This window comes from Eptatretus burgeri, chromosome 13 (assembly GCF_056783735.1).
Source record: "Eptatretus burgeri isolate ZD-2024b chromosome 13, Ebu_testis_v1, whole genome shotgun sequence".
NCBI lineage: Eukaryota > Metazoa > Chordata > Myxini > Myxiniformes > Myxinidae > Eptatretus > Eptatretus burgeri.
In genome coordinates, this window is record NC_140973.1 from 28,141,657 (window position 1) to 28,162,233 (window position 20,577).

Sequence of the window (20,577 nt, forward strand, 5' to 3'; positions counted from 1 at the left end):
TCTCAATGTTGAAGAATCACTTCAAAAATTATTGGATCCCGATCTGGTTTCAGATATTCGCCATAATCGAAACAATTGATCCTGGTCACACACCCAACACATTCGGACCAAGTTTCATCCGAATCCGTCCACAACTTTTTGAGATATCATGTTATACCGTTTTTAGCTCCATCTCTCAATGGTGAAGAATCACCTTGGAAATGAAATAATTCTCGTATCCATATGCGGTTTCAGATCTTCACCAAAATTGAATCCATTCGTCCTTCTCACACACCCAACCTGTCCACCAAGTTTCGTCTGAATCCATCCCTATCCTTTTGAGATATCGTGCTATATATCATTTTTAGCCCTCTCTCAATGGTGAAGAATCACATTAAAAATGATCAGATCAGGATCCGGATTCGGATCTTCACCAAAATTGAATGAATTCTTCCTTGTCACACACCCAATCTGCCCACCAAGTTTCATCTGAATCCATCCAAACTTTTTGAGATAGCATGCTTTCTATCGTTTTTGGCCCTTTCTCTCAATGGTGAAGAATCACTTTAAACATTCTAGTAGTTGGATCTGGATCCGGATCTTCACCAAAATCTAACTAGTTCGTCCTTGTCAAACACCGAATCTGCCCACAAAATTTCATCCAGATCCGTCAACAACATTTTGAGATATCCTGCATACAAACACAGACAGACAGAAAGGGGTGAAAACATAACTTCCTTCACCTTCGGTGGTGGAGGCAACAAACACCACTAACCTTTTTTAATACCTCAAATGTAAGGGACCTCTTTCTTTGTTCTGACGGAGAAAGCCCGAAACCTTAACTCTCCTTTTATTCACGGCAGATCAACTACCATTTGAAGTATTTCAAAAAGTTAGTGGTGTTTGTTTTATTGGTTCACGAGCGCCAGCCAGAGTGACCACTATATTCGTTATGTTGGGGAGTCGATCGAGCCGAAAAAAAAATTTAGAAAAAATTTTTTTTTCCGATTAAAATATTTTTTTTGATCTATATTATTTTTTATTTATTATTATTTTTTACCCTTATTTGTTGGCCGTGGTGTCGGTCTGTCCGTGTGTGTGTTTGTCGGGGGTTTTTGACCCCCTTGCAGTTGTTCGATTATGATGAAATTTGGGTGGTAGGACCAGTTTATGACCTCGTTGTGCCACGTAGGTACTGGTTGCTAACGCCCCTTTGGTTGCCAAGCAACGGGACTTTGAAATTTTTGAAAAATCATAAAACATTAATTTTTTCGAAAATCAAAAATCGGGCCACGACTGACTGTGGGCAGTACATTCAGCCATATTGTCAAAAATTACCAGTCGGATCCTATGAAAACTGTCGGAGAAGATAGACTTTGAATGAACCCTGGTCGAAAACAATAAAAAAAAACGTAGTTCGTTATATCTCAGAGACTATGAGTCAGATATACATGAAACTGGTATGGTAGGTTCATGGTATGTCCTAGTTATGTGTGAGAAAGAACCGTTGCTATGGACCCCTCCGTTGCCTAGCAACGGCCGAAAAACCTCTAAATGTGGGGGTATTTTAACGAAAAATCAATCTGCAGCATTAACCCTTGAAGCGAGAATCATGCATTTTCTTGTGCTTAATCCTCAGGTTATTCCCCATCGAACGGGCCCATCGCGTCAGGTTCTATTGGATAGTCGACTACCCATGTCCGCCTACCGGCTTGTCTGTCTGTCTGTCTGTCGGGTAGTCAATCTCGTCGAAAAAAAAAATTCAAAAAATGTCTTTTTTGAGATTTGTTCTACCCTTATTTTCAGTATTTAAAATGGCGATTTCGATGAAACTTGGTTGGTAGGTTCATACCATGACCGAGTTGTGTGCAAATGAGAACCGTTGCTATGGACACCACCGTTGCCGAGCAACAGGACTTTGAAATTTTTGAAAAATCATAAAAAAATTAATTTTTTCGAAAATCAAAAATCGGGCCATGAGCGACTGTGGGCAGTACATTCAGCCATATTGTCAAAAATTTCCAGCCGGATCCTATGAAAATTGTCGGAGAAAGACTGAATGAACCCTGGTCGAAAACAATAAAAAAACGAAGTTCGTTATATCTCAGAGACAATGAGTCAGATATAAATGAAACTGGTATGGTAAGTTCATGGTATGTCCTAGTTATGTGTGAGAAAGAACCGTTGCTATGGACCCCTCCGTTGCCGAGCAACGGCCGAAAAACCTCTAAATGTGGGGGTATTTTAACGAAAAAACAATCTGCAGCATTAACCCTAGAAGCTGGAATCATGAATTTTCTTGTGCTTAATCCTCAGGTCATTCTCCATTGAACGGGCCCATCGCGTCAGGTTATATTGGGTAGGCGACTACCCGTGTCCGCCTACCGGCTTGTCTGTCTGTGTGTCTGTCTGTCCAGAGCATAACACCGTGGACTTTGATACGATCTTGATGAAACTTGGTTATGTGTTCGATATCAATGTCTAGTTGTGTTTTCCTGGATGAGGGCGTGCGACGCCCATTGTGGGCGGAGCCACCCCCCCCCCCCAAATAGTCATTTTTAGGGGGTAGTCGGATTAAAATTCTATCTTCTCGGGAATTGACTGAATGGAATGGGTTCTTCGGTATTTGAATAGCAAAATGAATTATCTAAAACTTGTTGTTGTCCGATTTTTCATTTTCATCTCAAGGTCAAGGTCACAAAGTCAAAAAGTTCGAAAATTGCAAATTTTGACATAAAAATCATACAACCGCCCAAACTTTATGAGAGCTAGGATGACAATATTTTTTATGCATAATCTTGAGGTCATTCCCCACCTAAAGTCTTGAACCATTTTGCTCTATCTCGAACACCTTGCCCGTGACGCCCCCTTCAAGTTTGTTTTTACGCTGATTTCATCAAAGTATGGATAATCCGAGGAGTGCGAAATGTCATATAGCCTATATGACGTTATATTGTTCCTGGAATGTTTCAGAGGAAGTTTTGCACCAAAGGTCATAATCCTTGACCTTTGACCTTTAAAGGTCAAATTTTCAAAGTTGTGGAAATCGAACCGGGTTTTCGACCTTCTTCGACGAACTAACTCCAATAAGCTATAGCACGTATCCTGTTTCCTTATTTTAATGTTCACAACATTGTTTTGTGACCTTTAAAGGTTATGCAAAGGTCAAATTTTGAAAGTTGTTGAACGAAACCGGGTTTTCGACATTTTGCTGCTGTTGATTGAAGGCCACTATAATTAATTTTAACTTGGTCAAAAATTATCATATTGTCTCATCCTTGACTTCTGAAACAATCTACATCGTCAAATACCGCTCGTGAGCCATCGTCGTCTTCAGACTTGTTTGTTATATTTTTGTTTGGAAATTCAAGTGTTGTTGTGTCAAGGTCGCTGCATCTTCTCAAAACAAGAAAAATCGTTTAATGAAACTTGGAGCACTAAAAACAGAAAAAAAATAAGGATTCAGCTTGTTTTATAAATAATTAGAAATCAAAGAATGCAGGCACACAGGTGCTTTGGGTTGTCAGATGCTCTGGTTAAGGTAGCTCATATTTTTCGAATTATGTGGTTCAGTTCGTCTTATGCCTCGTTTCTATATGCCACTCAACCCAGGTTGAAAACTGTGCTTCCCCGATCCGGATTCTCCTGAAGGCATCCATTCGTGCCGAGTGAAAGTCTCGCTTTTCCATTCAGTGTATATTTTTGATTGATGTGAACTTTTTTTTTTATCTACGAGCCTCAAACAAAACCGAAAGGAATCGATGCTCCTGGGTTTGCAAGACTCGAGCATGCCTGGGGTTATAAGTCGAGGCTGAGGTCTGAGGTGCAATGCTCAGTCTGAGAGAAATACCACATCGTAGCGATTTCAGATATTGTTCGTTTATCATTTCCTTGCAAACGCATCAGTGTGAGTACTCCCAGCACTGTGGTTTGTTTCCTGCCATCCTATGTACAACATTAGCTGTAGTGCGTTGCTCATGGGCTGCAGTTGCACATCTGTTCTAAATTTGATGGATATTCATTCCCCTCTTGGTTCCAAATGTCCTTCCACATATACACTGGCAACTGCCCTCACGGTTAGTTCTGGTCTTGCTTGATTCCTTTTTGTCACAGGTGGATCAACTCCCCCACCCTCATCACATGAGCATGTTTCCTTCATGGTCCTTATAGCGATTGGATTTTGCCTTTTGTATGGGTTGACTGGGAGGCTACCCCAGAAATCCCATCCGGATCTTTCTCAGTGGCGGACTCTCTTTCCAGCAGATATCCAGTCATTCTTGGTGGTGTCCCTCAGTCTTTTCCAATCATGGTTGGTGTTGCCATGGTGTACAAGATAAGAAAGTCAATTGGAGCAAGTCAATTCCCACAAGGAATTTTCAGAGGATGAGCACCCCCCTCAGAGGGTGTTTTGGCCCTTAACTTCCTTTCACTAGAGGTCTAAGTGGTCTGGGCCACATATAAGAGGCAGCCGAGTGCTCCCAACTCTAAGCAGTCTGTGCCACACTTTGGGATCAGCCGAGTTTTCCCCTTTTAGCAATAATGGTGGGATTGTTATTCTGATGGAATATGAAGTCACCTTTATGTACATGTTACAACTGAGCCACCTGTTCTGTCACTTTTCTTGGAGATATTTTTTTATACATTAGGATACACAAGGATACACATTTAAGGAAATTTGATGCAGGAGGAGGCCATTCGGCTGATCATACCTGTGCTGCACCAACCCCAGTACTGTCACACACACATAAAAGCTACCTACCATCCACACAGGCCAATATCCCCATTTCCCTCAATCCGCAATTAATTCAGTTGCCTACCTAAATCTCATTAAAACGTATCCACTCTCTCTGCTGTCACTACCTTTCTGGGCAATCCACTCCACATGAGCGAGTGAAAGGATGAGTATATTGCCGGTGCATGTGCACAATTAGCATGGACTGCGAGGAGTTTGGAGGAACGCATATGGGGGGCTGTTTAGGACAGACGATCAGTGTTGAATATAAAATGGATTCCTCAGAATGTAGCATGTACGAATCCGATTTGCAGTGAGCCGACCGTTGGGGTGCAAAGTTCACTGCATGTGTGAGCATGTATGCATGCAGACAGGACTTTGCCAGGTGGATAGGGTGTGTTTTACTATTTAAATGCTCCCATCCAGTTTTATATCGACCAGCGGTTAAAAAGAAAACATTGCTGTTTGACCGCGTTTAATCACCCTGGTACACTGCCTTCCCTTCCCCTCCAATCACACTACCTTCCCTTCCCCTTGCCTCACACTGCCTTCCCTTCCCTTCAAGCTGCCTTCCATTCCACTCCCCTTACATTGCTTTCCCCCTCCCTCCCCTCACATTAAATTCCCTTCGCTCCCCTCATCCTGCCTTCCTCTCCCCTCAACTCACTCTACCTTCCCTTCGCCTCCCTCACACTGCCACGCTGATCGAGGGGAAACTTCACAACATGTTCCCCAAGCCTTGGGGATACCAGGGTGGCCATAAATAATTGATAGGTGACAGGGTTTGGCAGCCTTACTGGATTGAAGGAAATATATTTTTAAAATTATTTATCTTGAACTGCTGCATCAATTGACGTGAAACTTCAAAACTATGATCTAGTCGTGATGGGAAATATATGTTTTAAATTTCAACCTGATTGGATGCATGGTCTGGCAGCCATAATTATTTCTTTTTATGAACCTGCGTTCTTTTTTTTTCTTTTTTTTGAATAAGGCTCACTTTTATGTAATGCTCACAAAGCAGTGATCTTGGATTTAGGTAGTTACACCAGAAGGTGGTTGATGGTGAACCGTGTGTGCCCTGCAGAAACCTGGGGGGACAAAACACAGAAAGAGCAGAGGGTGCAAGACCAGAAAGGAGGTGATAGAAGACAGAGGAATCACCGACCTATCTGTGATGGTGTAGCGATAGACCCAAGGATGAGGGACATCATGGCAGAGGGAGGAGTGATCAGCAAATGGATGAAGAGGATTTCCCAGAGATTCAGAGAGATCATTTATAAAGATCAGGAATAGGACTGGGCCCAGAAAACTGCCTTGGGGCACTCCAGCCTTGACAGGGAGAGGGTCAGAAAGGATTAAGTTGAGTGCCACACAGTGGCTATGAGAGTCGAGGAAGTCATTAAGCCATGTGTGGAGTTGGCCTTGGATGCCATTGGCAGAGAGTTTAATGAGTAATGCGGGATGCCAGACTGTATCAAAACACGAGATATGTCCAGAGAGACGGCCAGGATCTCATGTCTGATATTGAGGGCCTCCATGCATTGTTGGGTGAGGAGAAACAGCATGCCTGGTCTGAAACAAAATTGGTCATCTGAGATGTGGTTGTTGGAGAAAAGGAAGGATTTTATATAAACTGCGATGATGGATTCCAGCTGATAGGTCTGTAGTTGAGGGGATCAGTTTTTGCACCTTTTTATGTAAAGCAGTGATGTTGTGGATTTCCAAGCAGATAGAAGATGACCGAGTTCAAATTACAGGGTGAGAAGGAAAGAGAGAGTATGAGAAAGAGCAGCAGAGCAGGATTTTAGGAAACATTAGCTGATGCCATCCGGTCCAGTTTCAGAGTCAGAGTCGAGGGTTGAAAGAACCTTCTCCAACTTTTCAGGTGCAAAAATCACATAGTCCAGAAGCAGTTGGGCAAGACAGGCAAGGATGGGTATCAAATTTTTTTCTCAAGAATCACTGCAAATCTGGCATTCCCAACCCCCCCCCCCCTTGCACCTGACCGCATACACTCACTATGACCATACCAGGATCCCCACACTTTCACAAACCAAAACTCCTTCCTACACCACCCCTCCAACCACTAGTTCATATCTGTCGTTCCATTATAAAAATCTGCACTCACTCCCATCCTTGGCAAAATCCCTAAAAAGAATCACACCACACCCCAAATCCCCCTCCACAAATGTATACCTCCTCTACAAAGGTTCAGGGTAGACCCTCTCTAGATCGTTAACCTCTGCATGTTCCACCACCAATGTTCCCGACCCACAACTAAACAAAACGTCATCCAACATTCCATCAATATCCCCTACTCTTGCCACCCATGAAACAACACACTCTATTTTTCATATATTTGTGACAAAATGTCTAGTTCACATATTCATAACCCTCATCCCCGCCAAAACTATCTCCCTGGTCACCCATCTCCCACCTGCCCCCCTCTATCGAACTCCCCAAATCACACACACACATGCACCACCACCCCCATCATCCATACCACCATCCTCATGCACACTCATATCACTTCTTGCACCCGCAGCTTTCACAATAACGACAGCACTAACAGCAACCACAATGCCCTCACCCCGTTTGAAACCCTGCCCCCCCTCAACCACAGCACCCCCACACACATAGCACCACCCCACCTTCACCCACACTCTCACCTGTACCCATCACCTGCCCCCTCTGCAATCCATCGTCAATAGCACACCCGCACCCTCCACACCAGTCATGCCACCCCACCTGATGCACCCCCATGCTACCCCACCTAGCACACCCCCATGCCACCCATGCATGCACCAGCACCTATCATAGACACACATAACAAACACAATCGACTTTCTTCATATGATCCCCCACCCTCTGACCAATCTAGTAAAGATGTTAACCCTTCCCTCATGATGTCCACCAAAGCTCTTAAATGAGCCACCTCCAAGCATTTGAAATAGGAAAACCCCCAACAGACTCCAACAACTTGGCATACAGCATCCAATACCCTGATAAGCCTTCGTGGATTTGTCCCCGGCCTTTGTGATATTGAGTGACATCTGCTCGGTTTTGGCCTTTTGTTCTTCAGGTTTCGACTCCCCAGCTTCACCACCAGCAGGCCGATCACTGTCATGCCCAGCCAACTCAACACGACACTCATGTGACTCATCTCTCCGACGTCACCCCTCAAGGAGCTCGCGTTGTGAAATGTACTCCATTTATGCCTGTCTTCCATTCCCCATAAGCCAATGCACTCATCTGCACAATGCTCCTGTCCACCAGAACCGCCCCCGATATCAATGCCACAACCATCCACATGACTGACCCCTCTTCCAGATGGGTCCCCTACTTGGAAGCGGCTTCCATAAGGCTGCTCAGTGACCAGTGGAGAAAACTACTCCCATGTCATCAATCTCCTTGTTGGGATTGGAGTCAGACTGCCACCCTGAACACCTCTCATTGAAGACGTCACTCTCAGGCCCACTGTCAGGCCCCAAAGGAATCCCTGTTGAAGCACCAACTGTGCACAGGCCTGACCACTGGTGAACAGGATGCTGACTCTCCCTCCTGAGCCTGGCAGCAGGTGGCTGTAACTTTGCAACGGGACTTGGTACAGACACTTTACCTCTCCCAAAGGTGCCTTGTTAGACCCTTTGGACCCCTTCTTGTCCATCGTATATTGGCATTTATGATATCGAGCCACAACATGCCTCCTCTGCCTCTTATTTTAGAACTTTTGCCACATTTACATAAAAAATTACTATAGCTGTAAACTTTTAAATGTAAAGCTTATTCTAATCACTAATTATGGCTGAAAACCCGTGTCGTCATCATGGATGGGATGCACAGCGCTTCAGGAAATTGGTTGATTAATATATTAAATTGACAGATTGGGTCCACGCTTTCACGCCTCAGCATTAAATATCAACAAGATCTGCTTGGCTATTCTGTCGGCGATTCAGCTGCGGTCATTGCATTTGGAGATGCCAATTTGCGCCAAATTAACCGAGCGGACGAGAAGTCCTTTTCATCCCATATCCACTGGGTAGCATGACGGTCGTTGAAGACCATGTGACCATAACAATACTTAATGCTAGAATCCTTGGTAATGAAGATGTAAAATTTATCAGAACAGACAAGCAAAAAAAAGAAATTAGTAGAATATGCATCTATTTCTTTAATGCCCCAGTTACGCTCACATTTAGCTGGTCAGCTGTCTGCAGACACACAGAGCGGTACCACCACCTGTCCCTTCGGAGCCTTGAGTGAAACATTGGTTCTTTTGCAAGCTCTTCGGACAGGCTGCCAGATGAAGGGTTTGTGAGTTTTGGGGGTGTTTTTTTTTACTGCCTTTCAGGTTGCATTCCTGCTTCTGCAGTGCCTAATAGAGGGTATTGTTAGAGTCAGTGTTCCCACGGGCTCGCCACTAGAAAGCTAGAGGCCTGAACCAGGGTGCAGCGTCCTGGGAGGCTGCCTCATCACCTGGTGCATAATCTTGGGTCCGCTTTTCTGACAGCTTGCAACTGGAGCCACACCGAACACAGGCTTCCAGGCGGCCCTTCAAGGTCACTAGTTTACATTTGGTGCAATGTGGCTCGTTTATTGTTTGTCTGCAAAGTTCCCTGAAGTCCTTCGCCTCTTTATTTTACTTTGAGCCAATCATCTGTGGCACTCCCATTCTGATTATAATTTCTCATCTTTTTTTCTTTGCATCCAGGGGGTCCCTCTTGGATTTTGGACTCAGGCCTTCTTCTGCAGTACGAATATCAAAAAAACCTTTGTGTTGTCAGCTTCGGAAGATTTTTGTCCCAAGTCTTTCACAAACCATTTGGCCAGGTCTGACATTTGACAAACGGTGATTTAGGTATGGATTTGAGTTTGGCCATGGGATATTTAGCATCCACCAACAAATAGCAGCAGACAGGACACTGGGCTTAACATCCAGATGAGGAATGGTGAACTTTGCGATGTAACATCCTGCCCATGAACCACTGATCCTACAGTTTATATCTGAGTCAGGAATCAAACACAGACTAGGCAGCTTAAATGTAATGGCGCAACCTCTGCACTTTCCTGTCAGACAAAGTCGTAGAATGTAAATACAGTAAGAAGAACTACAAGGGTGTTATAAAGCTATATTTCCACAAAGACTGCTGCACCTCCGTTACTCTAAAAGTTGGACTGCAGTAAAATAAAAGGTGTTTTTGAGGTGTCGTTCATAAAGATATATATATATATATATATATATATATATATATATATATATATATATATATATATATTTTTTTTTTTAATCTTGCCAAAACGAAGTTTTGCAAGATATGTTAGTCAGCTTGTATGTTTTTTTTTTTGTTTTTTTTGTTTGTCTGTAATCACATATAAAAAATTCTGCAGAGCACAGTTATCATTGGAAATTTTTGTAACTTCGCATATCAGAGGCCTATAGAGGTCCCTTTCAGTGCACAAAATTTTGAAGGTCAAGGTCAAAGGTCAAGGTCACTTTGGCGCAAATCAGGGGAGTCGACGAAACCCTTATTTTTTGAGTAATTTTGATCGGATCGTCTTCAAACTTCATGGGAATATAGTTCATGGTCTGGCGCTCAGCTGATTAATTTTTGGTGGCGATTGGCCTTGACCTTCATATGTTTTTTTTTTGTTTGTTTTGTTGTTTTTTTTGGTCTGTAATCACGTATAAATCACTCTGCAGAGCACAGTTGTCATTTGAAATTTTTGTAACTTCGCATATCAGAGGCCTATAGAGGTCCCTTTCAGCGCATAAAATTTTGAAGGTCAAGGTCAAAGGTCAAGGTCACTTTGTCGCAAATCAGGGGAGTCGACGAAACCCTTATTTTTTGAGTAATTTTGATCGGATCGTCTTCAAACTTCATGGGAATATAGTTTATGGTTTGGCGCTCAGCTGATTAATTTTTGGTGGCGATTGGCCTTGACCTTCATGGTTAGCGCCTGAGGTCAAACATATTTGACCCCAAGGTCAAATTTTCAAGTTTTAGGAACCATATCGTGTAGTACCTCAAATTGAACACCTCGATGAGTGCTTTCTAGATATGTCAAGCTTGAGACATTATGACGTCATTTGGTGACGTTATGAGGCAAAAGCATATTTTTCATGGTTACTCTGTAGAATGATTCTCATCGGAATCTCTCGTAGGCAGATATTCCTCAAGGAGTCGCTCCTGGTGGATAGCAGCTCTGTTCACCTCAGTGTGACTTTAAAGAAGTCACACGTGGTCACCTTTTGGCAAGATACGGGTCACCCTGCGGGTAACATTGGTTTATTTTATTATTGAAATTTGCCCTAAACAAGGCTGAGAGCCACTAAATATGAAGGGCTACGGAGTAAAAGAAGAGGAAATTCTCATATTAGTCATGAGAATATATATTCGAGCAAAATAGATCATTAAATATTGATGAAACCACATGGGGCATTCCATGTAGGAGATACAATATAATTAAAGAACTCACAGATATATATTTTCACACTAACTATACATACTTAAAGATTGAAAAAAAAAAATTGGTGGGTTTTGGACTATTGTGAGTATCTCGTTCCTTCATACAAGTTTTTGAAAGTTCCTAGTCGTCATGAGAATAATGGTGAGGCAGAAGTTCTGAGAGAGAGAAGAAAAAGGGCAAAAAATACAATAAACAAACCAGGAAAAAGTAAAATTAGGATGGGAGAATTAAATCCACAGGAAAGAGGGATGTGGAGTGAATGGGTAGCACATAAGGGTGTCGCACGGTAGGAAATGGTTTACACCTTTCACAGAAAACCTGTCCAGCGGATCAAAAGGGTCATACATTGTATTCCAGAATGGCATTTTCAGAGCCATTACTTATCTCCTTTTGTGACTTACATGGAACAGTTACTGCTTGAAAAAGGCATATTTGATATTGCCACATGACCGACATATCACAGCTCATTTAACACCCAGTTCTTCATGGGCTTTATTTTCCTCTCCTCTCTCTTGAAAGAATAAATCCATAAACACATATTTTGCTTTCAGGGAAGCCCTACAGGAGGGAAAGCCAGCAGTCGTCAATCCGTTGGGGAATTATAATCTCCCAGTTATTATTGATGTACGGACATTGCTGGACCAATAAGGGGAAAGGACAGACAGGCAGAATGAAAGGAAAAATATGAACAAGGCACTATATTTACAGCAAGCAACATGGGGGTACGAGGAAGGAGGGAAGGGAACTCAAGGGCTCTAATGGAGTCAAAGGGCAACCAGGGCAGTGAAAGGGGACATGCAATAAAAGGCAATCAATGTGTGTATTTACAAAAAGAAAAGAAAATGCACAAGTTGCAGAATTAGCTTACCCTACTCCTTACCTACCGGATAACACGACAGGGTACCAATCAGACACTCACACACTGGGAGATAATTGGGAGGGGCAGGGTGGCCTCAGCCTACTGCTACACAGAACTGATACCCTCCCCAGCTTGGTACCACTCTCCCTGCCACACTCTGGAACGGCCCCGACACTGAACTCCACAACCGAGGGTCCACAGAGACAGAGACAGAGACAGAGACAGAGACAGAGACAGAGACAGAGAGAGAGACAGAGACAGAGAGAGAGAGAGAGAGAGAGAGAGAGAGAGAGAGAGAGAGAGAGAGAGAGAGAGAGAGAGAGAGAGAGAGAGAGACAGAGAACCAGAGCCTCGGACAGAGCTTTATAGTCCCTGGGGCAGGCGGGGCCGAAGAGCCAAACGTCAAATCTTCCGAGGTGGCCTGGGGCCAGCTGTTGGGCCACATCAGATCTTACGAGCTGCCCCATGCCAGTTATTTGGGGATGCCCCCGCAGCCCCGCTCACTCCGCTGCACATCCAGACATGCACTCAGTTGGCTCTTCTGGCTGTCACCAGGAGCGGACCTCCGTACTTTACATGGGGAATCACTACTTTTACCCCCATGCACCTGGGACGAACCCTATGTCCAAAAATGTCCAGGGCACAAAGCCAGGGAAAGGGGCAATTATTGCATGGGCGCTGCATCATGTCCTGGTCTGTATACCAATCATGTTCAGGTGGAGGGGAATGAGGGAAACTAAATACAGTATAGGGTTAGAAGGCAAGAAGTTAGTTACAGTACAGGGTGGACGTCCATACAGACGAGCAGACAAACAAGGACTTGCTGGGGCTTTTAACAATAAAGGGGAATTTTGGAATTTGATGTGCACTTCTAAAGCCAAGGCTTCGGCGAAGGTTCCAGAATGCTGGTGTTATTCGCACATATCGACAAGCCATGGCAGTAAAACAACGCACACCCAACGCGATGACAGCAGCCACGGCACACAAAATTACGTGCTGATGTTGCTATTATCCCAACGGGTTGAGAGGGGGCGCCATTTACACAACCAAATGCAGTTAATTACATACAGTAATAACCCCTACAGGGAAGGCACTATTCTTAACGTACATTACGGAAATAACTATTCTAAGAGTCTACGTGCTGTGTGCGTTTCAATTTCCAATGGTTTATAGGGCTGTAACAGTGTAAATACAAATGCAGTTAGTTTGTTTCACAGTGCGTTAAGATACGACCTCGACTGATAGGATAGCCTCGAAGCTGCCTAGCCTAGGGTTGAATCCCGACCCAGCTATAAACTGTCATGCCGGTGTTTCACAGACAGAGTGATTCATCAATGTGTGTGCCGTCTCTTTGATGGACGTAAAACTGGGCGTTCTGTCGATTGACATTAGTTGGTGGACGTTAAAGATCCCCATAGTACCAAGACAAGCTATTGCTGGCACTGTGGCGAAATTACAAATTCCTGCCTGAACTACTGATGGGAAGGCAATGGCAAACGACCTAGTATAACCCTTGCTCAGGAACCTGCTTCAGCGGCATAAACATTCTGTGACAGAGTACGCTCAACATTTTAATAGGATAGGGCATGGACATAGGGAGAGAGGGGAGAGATAGGAGGGAAAGAGTGAGAGAGAGGAGAGTGGGGGAAAGACAGGGGAGAGAGAGGGGGAGAAGAGAAGGATAGGGAGAGGGGAGGGAGAGATGGAGGACGGGGCAGGAGAGAGGGGTAGGGGGGAGATGAGAGGAGGGGGAGAGAGAGAGAGAGGAAAGGGGTGAGAGAGAGGAGAAGAGGGAGAGTGAAGAGAAGAGGGAGAGAGAGGAAAGGAGGAAGGAGAGAGAGAGAGAGAGAGAGAGAGAGAGAGAGAGAGAGAGAGAGAGAGAGAGAGAGAGAGAGAGAGAGAGAGAGAGAGAGAGCGGAAGAGAGGGGGAGGGGAAGAGAGAGGGGAGGGGAAGAGAGAGGGGGGAGAAGAGAGGGAGAATGAGGAGGAGATATTGCGAATGGTGGTGTCTGTCCGTATATTCATCTGTTTCCAGTTTATGGTGACCGCTTCCTGTGCTGCGTTTGAAAAGCTCAACATTCACTTTTGAAATGACAGGAAAATGGGCAGTGCCAGATTAAGCCTCGGCTGGCCCAAAGGCACATTTTGAAATTTTAGACAATGGCCTGAAAATTTTAAATTAGATCTCAGGCTCATGGAAATGGACCCCAGACAAAAGATGAACTGATTCGAGAACAAAATATTTAATACAAAAAAAGACAAATATTTAATGTGAAAAGAATTTTTGGCCTGCATTTTTGGCTGGCCCTAAGGCACATGCCTTGTCTGCCTAATGGTTAATCCAGCACTGAGAACAGGTATGAGTAATGTTGATGCCAAATTTTATTTCGCAAACAGGATGCTTTGCCCCTTTGCCCTCTTTTTATACAAATCCAACCTCCGCCGCACGATGCTGCACTAAATTTTGCGATCGGCGGTATAAGTAGCTCAGAGCTTTGACTCTGAGTGAAACCAAGATTGCAGCACAATTAACCGTTTTAAAGTCCATGAAATAATTTAAATTGAATGATTAACTTAAACTTTTCCCATCACTGGGGACGGATACTTTTGCTTGCTTTCCCCGTCACTGGGGATGTGACTCTTCCTTGTAATATATGAAGTCCTGTCTCCATCTGCCACTTCTCATAGCCTAGTCGACCTTGGCCTGGAAGCAATCTAGTAATATGATGCTGAATCCTTTATATGGCAGCTATGTGCTTCCTCAGATGTGGTGATCAAGACTACACATAATATTCTAGATGAGGCCTCAATAGCGTTAAAACCTCCCCCTTTGATTTACAATTTATCCCCATACAAATACAACCAAAAACCATTTGCTCTCCCTATGGCTGCCTGGTACTGTGCTCTCTACTTACCCAATCCCCCCCTCCGCCACCCACCTTACCATATCTATGACCACCCCAGGATCCTTCTCCTGTGAGACATGCTCCAAGATTGCTCTTCACATCATGTAATCTCTCATTTCATTATTCTTACCCACCCCTAGCACCTTGCATTGCTTTATGTTTAACTGCATCTGCCAATCCTTTGTCCAATTTATGAAAGTATCTGGACTTTCCTGAAACTGGTAACTACGGCCCTCTGCAAATTTAGACAGCCTCCTCTTAACCCCACTATCCGAATCATTTATATAAATTATGAATAATAATGGTCCTCATAATGATCCCTGAGGAACACCATTACTTGCATCCTCCCACATAGAAATCCTCCCACTCACAGCCACTCTTTGCTTCACTTAGCCAGTTGCGGAAGTAAAGTGCAGAAGTATAAGTGAAGAGAAATAAAATGATGTATGGAGGAAGATCATGAGGTGGAGCATGACACAAGGGGATTAATGGCAAGCATATTGTTCAGATAGTTCAGAGCACACTTTTGAGACATCGATGGCTCAGTAGCATAAGATGTGTTGGTGGAAGTGCTATCGATAATAATCTGTAAAAGTAGGTGTCTCTGTGTTAAGAGTCAAGGTAGAATTCCCATACACAGCACAACCCGTAATGAATTTGGAAAAGAAAAAAAAAATCAATGCAGTTTTATTTTGGGTGGTCGCAGGAAAGTCCGCTCAAGGATAAACATGGATCTCAGGTGAACCAAGTGATGATTCATATTATCCTCAGAAAATGTTGACCTGGTTTTCATCATTGATCACTATATAATGCCTTCAAGATAACAACAAAATGAAGATTAGCTTCGTAAAGTGATTGGCATCTGGGGAAAGGTGCCACCAGATAGTGGATGGACTGCCTTTTGGAAGTGAATCACAGTGTCATTGCAAGGGCACAGGCACCTAATCAGCAAAATGGTGGTCCATCTAAAATAGATGGTGTAGATTGGGAAAGGTTAACGAAGCACAAGAAGATCGCTATCTCATGATCAACACCCAACAGGTTTGATCTGGATCAGCACTGCAAATTATACTCCAGAATGTAAGTGGGGCATGAGGGTTCACTGAGAAACAAAGTGAGTCGTATATATTATGGGGGTTCTGCACCACTTTCCTCTGGGGAGTGTTTTGCACCCAAATTCGCTTCCCATGGGCGTCTTTTTTCAAAGGCTGGGTCCACACCACCCCTTCGGAGGGCTCCAGAAACGTTTTTTGAAACAGGCTCCAGACTTGCTCTCGCCAGCTCGAGCTGTCCCAGTTGTCCCGACTGCAGTCGAGCTAGCTCGCTCTGTCAAGCCTGTCATCCTGAGTGCTGCGCATCCCAGCCCCTTTCCATTGTGTCACAATATACAGAAACAAAAATATATACACTTGCCAGCGCATGTGGAGTTGGGTCAGGCTCTATTACAGTTCTATATTAGATATACCTATGACAAAGCATACACCCAGCAAATATGAGGGCCAAGAACCAGAACCAGAGCCAATGCCAGTGGCTGATGAATGGCGAGTTAGCCTGCTGTGGTGAGAGCTGTGTATATGAGCATTGCGGCCAAACCACTACCAGCTCAGTAATGGTGGAGGCAGAATTGGGACGCACCCTGCAGTAAGTGTGGAGTTGGGACGCAGTCAGGGACATGGCTTTGCAAGCCTTGTGGGGCTCACGGAGTAGGCCAAAAACTTCAGCATACTGAGAAGCAGGCAAGGAGAGACATTGAAATTGTGCTTTTAGATCTGAGGTGTCCAAAAAATCCAATAAGAGAATGGTTATACTAGGGCATACCAGCTCAGTAAATGGGCCAGAAGCGGGCATGGTGAGACTTTGCGATTGTGCTTGCTCAACATGAGGGGTCTAAAAACTCTATGAGAGAAAGGACTATACCAGGGTACACCAACCAGAATGGATGTTGCTCTTTCATATTTGTTGTGCTTGCACAAAAACGGTGATATTGATAGTATTGTCCTTAATTCAGCCCGAAAAAGGCTTTCAACCACACAACCTCAGGAGGAGCAACATAGGCCAGCTGTTCCTGTTGTCACAAAAGTCCGGACACCAGCTCCACACCAGAGGAGAGTCATTCCAATGGTTTCAGTGATCCCAATTCCAACCCTGAAAGCAAAGCCCAGCTGTTTCCGATCTCCTATCTAACCCGACTCCAGCACAACATCAGAGGCGAGTCATTCCAGCGGTCCCGACACCACCAGAGGTCCCACCAGAGGAAAGTCGTTTGACACCAGCTTCACAACAGAGACCAGCTCTTTGTGATCTCCGATCTGTCCCAACTCCAACCCCATGGCAGAGGCCAGTTTGCTCTGTTGAGCCCATCATCCTGACAGCAGCAGGAGAGCCACACAAAAAGTGCAAGGACAAGCAGAAGAGTTCTCAAGAGCCACCTGCTGGAAAGGCAAATCAAGAAGAAAGCCTCATCTTGAAGCGCACCACATGGATATTAAGCAGATTTCTGCGAGGATGGCAAATAGATGTCCCTGAGGGACATCCTCTCGGGGCAGACCCACAGGCCTTCTTGGAAGGTGTGAGGCCCCAGATTCATCAAAAGCTTGTGGAGGAGATCCGATTACTCAAGGGGGTGAAGTTCCAACTTGCTCTGAAGGTCCAGCCGTGCAAAGACAACCCTGATGGCAGCGAGGAATTTATAGATCCAGTTCTGCACCAGATGCAGGAGGCAGTCTTGAAAGCAAATCAGATCGATGGTGTATTTGACAACGTATTTCCAAAAATCCATAAAACCTTGGATAAGTATATTCAGAGAGGTTCTGGGTGGGTTGTTGACAGAGTAGTGCTTCTTTGACTAGACATTGCTCAGTACCAACCTTTCCATGGTAGATCCTACATTCCCCTGCCTACAGCAGTGAAGGACAAGAAGGCCGTCATAAATGTCAATAACAAAGACGATAACTGCTTGTGCTGGGCCCTCTGGTCTGCACTCTTTCCCCTGCCTGCCAGGGACCACGCCTATCGATCCTCAATGTACCCCCACAGAAGATGGCCTCAACTTCACAGGAATCGATGTACCTCCACCAATATCCCAAAGTAAGCAGGTGGAGAGGCAAAACAACTCAGCAATCAAATTATTTAGATGGAGCTAAGGTGTTATAGCCTGCCTCGGTGAGGCGCATGAAGACATCCCCTGAATCAACCTGCTGCTGATCGAGAAAGTGAGCAAGTTCCACGATACATGTCGCCGATCAGCCTGGGGGGTTGGTCGGTATCAAATTGGGGGAGAATGCTCATAGTGATTTTTGGGATGGTGTAGACCCCTAGAGTTAGAAAATATGTGATAGCATTGTAGCAGTGGCAGCTTTATGGGAGTTATCCCCCTTTTTCCAAAATGGCCGCCAAATGCTCAATACCCTATATATATAGCAGATTTTAGACCACCGAGAGCAGTGATACTGGTGTCTACGACTAGGTTTGAGGTGTCAGATATATCATTTCTGTTTTTACCTAAAATATTGGATACAGCCTTAATATTAAAATTCAAGATGGCCGCCAAAATGGCTGCAGACACATATTTAAATGACCGCGTTTAAGGTCCTAGAACAGTTACGACAGTGATTTTGGTGTACATTTCCAATATTGTAGGTAAATACAGAAATGATATATCTGACCCCTCAAACCGAGTCATACACATCAGTATCAATGCTCTAAGTGGTCTAAAACCTGCTATATATCTAGGGTACTGGGCATTTTGGCGGCCAAGATAGTCACTATGAGCATCCCCCCTCCCCCCCCCCATTTGATACCGACAAACCCCCCAGGCTGAATGTATGTATGTATGTATGTATATATATATATATATATATGTATATAATGTTTATATTCTCTCTTTTTCTTCTTTTTTTATATTCTCTTTATATATTCTCTTTTTTTTATATTCTCTTTTTCAGGTATCGTGGTAGCTGTGGAAGTTCTACGTAAGAGGCCTGGAATACAGTAGACTAGCATTAGATGTCCGTCAGCATGGAAATGCCCCAGGGACCCGCCAAGAAACTGTGCATCATACACCAGGCAGTATCCGACGAAGATGAACATTTAATCAGTCCTCAAATTCATGACTCCTGGCTAACCTTACTTGAAGCCACCAAAGTCAGGAACCATGTCCCCATTTTAGACGTTGCAAAAACGCTTGAGGACAAAGAAGTTCCAATTATGTTCTATCATCGAAAATGTAGAAGCATCTTCACCATGAAAAGAGACTTGGAGACTTTGAAAAGGAAAGCAGGTGAAAGCAGTAGTGATCTACCTGGTAGTAGTGGCTGTCCTCCAAAACGGTCTTCCAGAAGATCGACAACAGAATCAAGAGTTTATGATCCGATCTGCATATTCTGTAGCAAGGTCAAGTACCAAAAGCACTCCAATACACGTGAAAAACTTACGCTAGCTTCACAACTGAGAGTAGATCAAACACTACGAGAGAGTGCCATCAGAAAGGGAGACGAAAGGATGGTAGCACTAACCAGTAGAGACATTGTTGCCGCAGAGGCACACCATCGCACTTCATGCTATAGGAATTATACTAGAGACAATGAGAATGAAGAAGAGAAAGAGACGCATGAATTTATACTGTATCACAAGGTTGAAAGAGAAGCTTACGAAGAACTTTTCGAATACATCAGAGCAGATATTATTCCCAACAAGAGGCTTATACCAGTCACATCCTTGACCACAAAACTGGAATCATTAATGTTGTCTGGTGGAGTTAATCTTCTGAAGGATTCAACGAAGAACAATATGCACAGAAGACTGAAGTCCGAGCTTGGAGGTGCAGTGGAAATATTTCCCGACGACAATGGAAAGTTGTTGATGGTTCCCTGCTGTGTATCATTAAAGGATGTTGTCTTGGAAAATCAAACTCTACTTTGGGAGCTCAAGCTTTGGAAAGCCAAGTCTACAGATGTCAACAAGATCATAGATCAGATTCGTCACATATCCGAACGGCCATCAAGCAGGACATGATTTCCACCCCGTGGCCATATCATCCGTCTGATGTAGCTACTCATATAGCCATACCAAATCAGCTAGAGTGATTTCTGGTCGGGCTCCTCACTGGAAATCCTACTAGTACTACGAATAAATCCCAAAGGACTGCTATTCTAGTCGAGTCATTTAGCCAGGACATGATATACGCTGTGACACGTGGGCAGTATAAACCACCAAAACATTTCCTGCTTCCTTATGCGGTAAAAGCACTCACTGGAAGCATTGAGGTCATTCGGACACTGAATAAGTTTGGACACGTGGTGTCTTATGACCAGCTGGAAGAGAATGATACCGCTCTGTGTCTCCAGAAGTTAGCAATGGACTTCAACCAGAGAGCTGTTCTACCAGTCTCCATCAAGCCCTATGTCTTCACAAACCTTGCATGGGATAATACAGACAGACTGGAGGAGATACTTACTGGAAAAGGTACGTCACATCGAGTCAACGGAATAGCGGTCCAGCCTAAGGTCTATGGACCTCATCCACCCATGACTGAAATCATTGACATCCAATCATTGACAAACTGAAACAAAGATCAGTAAACATTGAACACGAAGAGCTGGAAGTCTGTGTAGCCTGTGCACGTGTAGGTC

General features: G+C 44.2%; 2 protein-coding genes across 2 annotated transcripts in view; one reads left to right on the forward strand and one right to left on the reverse strand.

The window, feature by feature from the left end:
- The window catches only part of LOC147014135 (gamma-aminobutyric acid receptor subunit alpha-2-like), a 287,780-nt gene that overhangs the window by 70,766 nt on the left and 196,437 nt on the right, over positions 1 to 20,577 (reverse strand). The gene's annotated exons all lie outside the window — the stretch shown is intronic.
- Positions 18,886 to 19,960, forward strand: LOC147014136 (uncharacterized). Its single transcript, XM_085851383.1, has one exon. It carries the CDS (start codon positions 18,953 to 18,955, stop codon positions 19,958 to 19,960), a length of 1,008 nt encoding a protein of 335 aa, XP_085707509.1. The 5' UTR covers positions 18,886 to 18,952.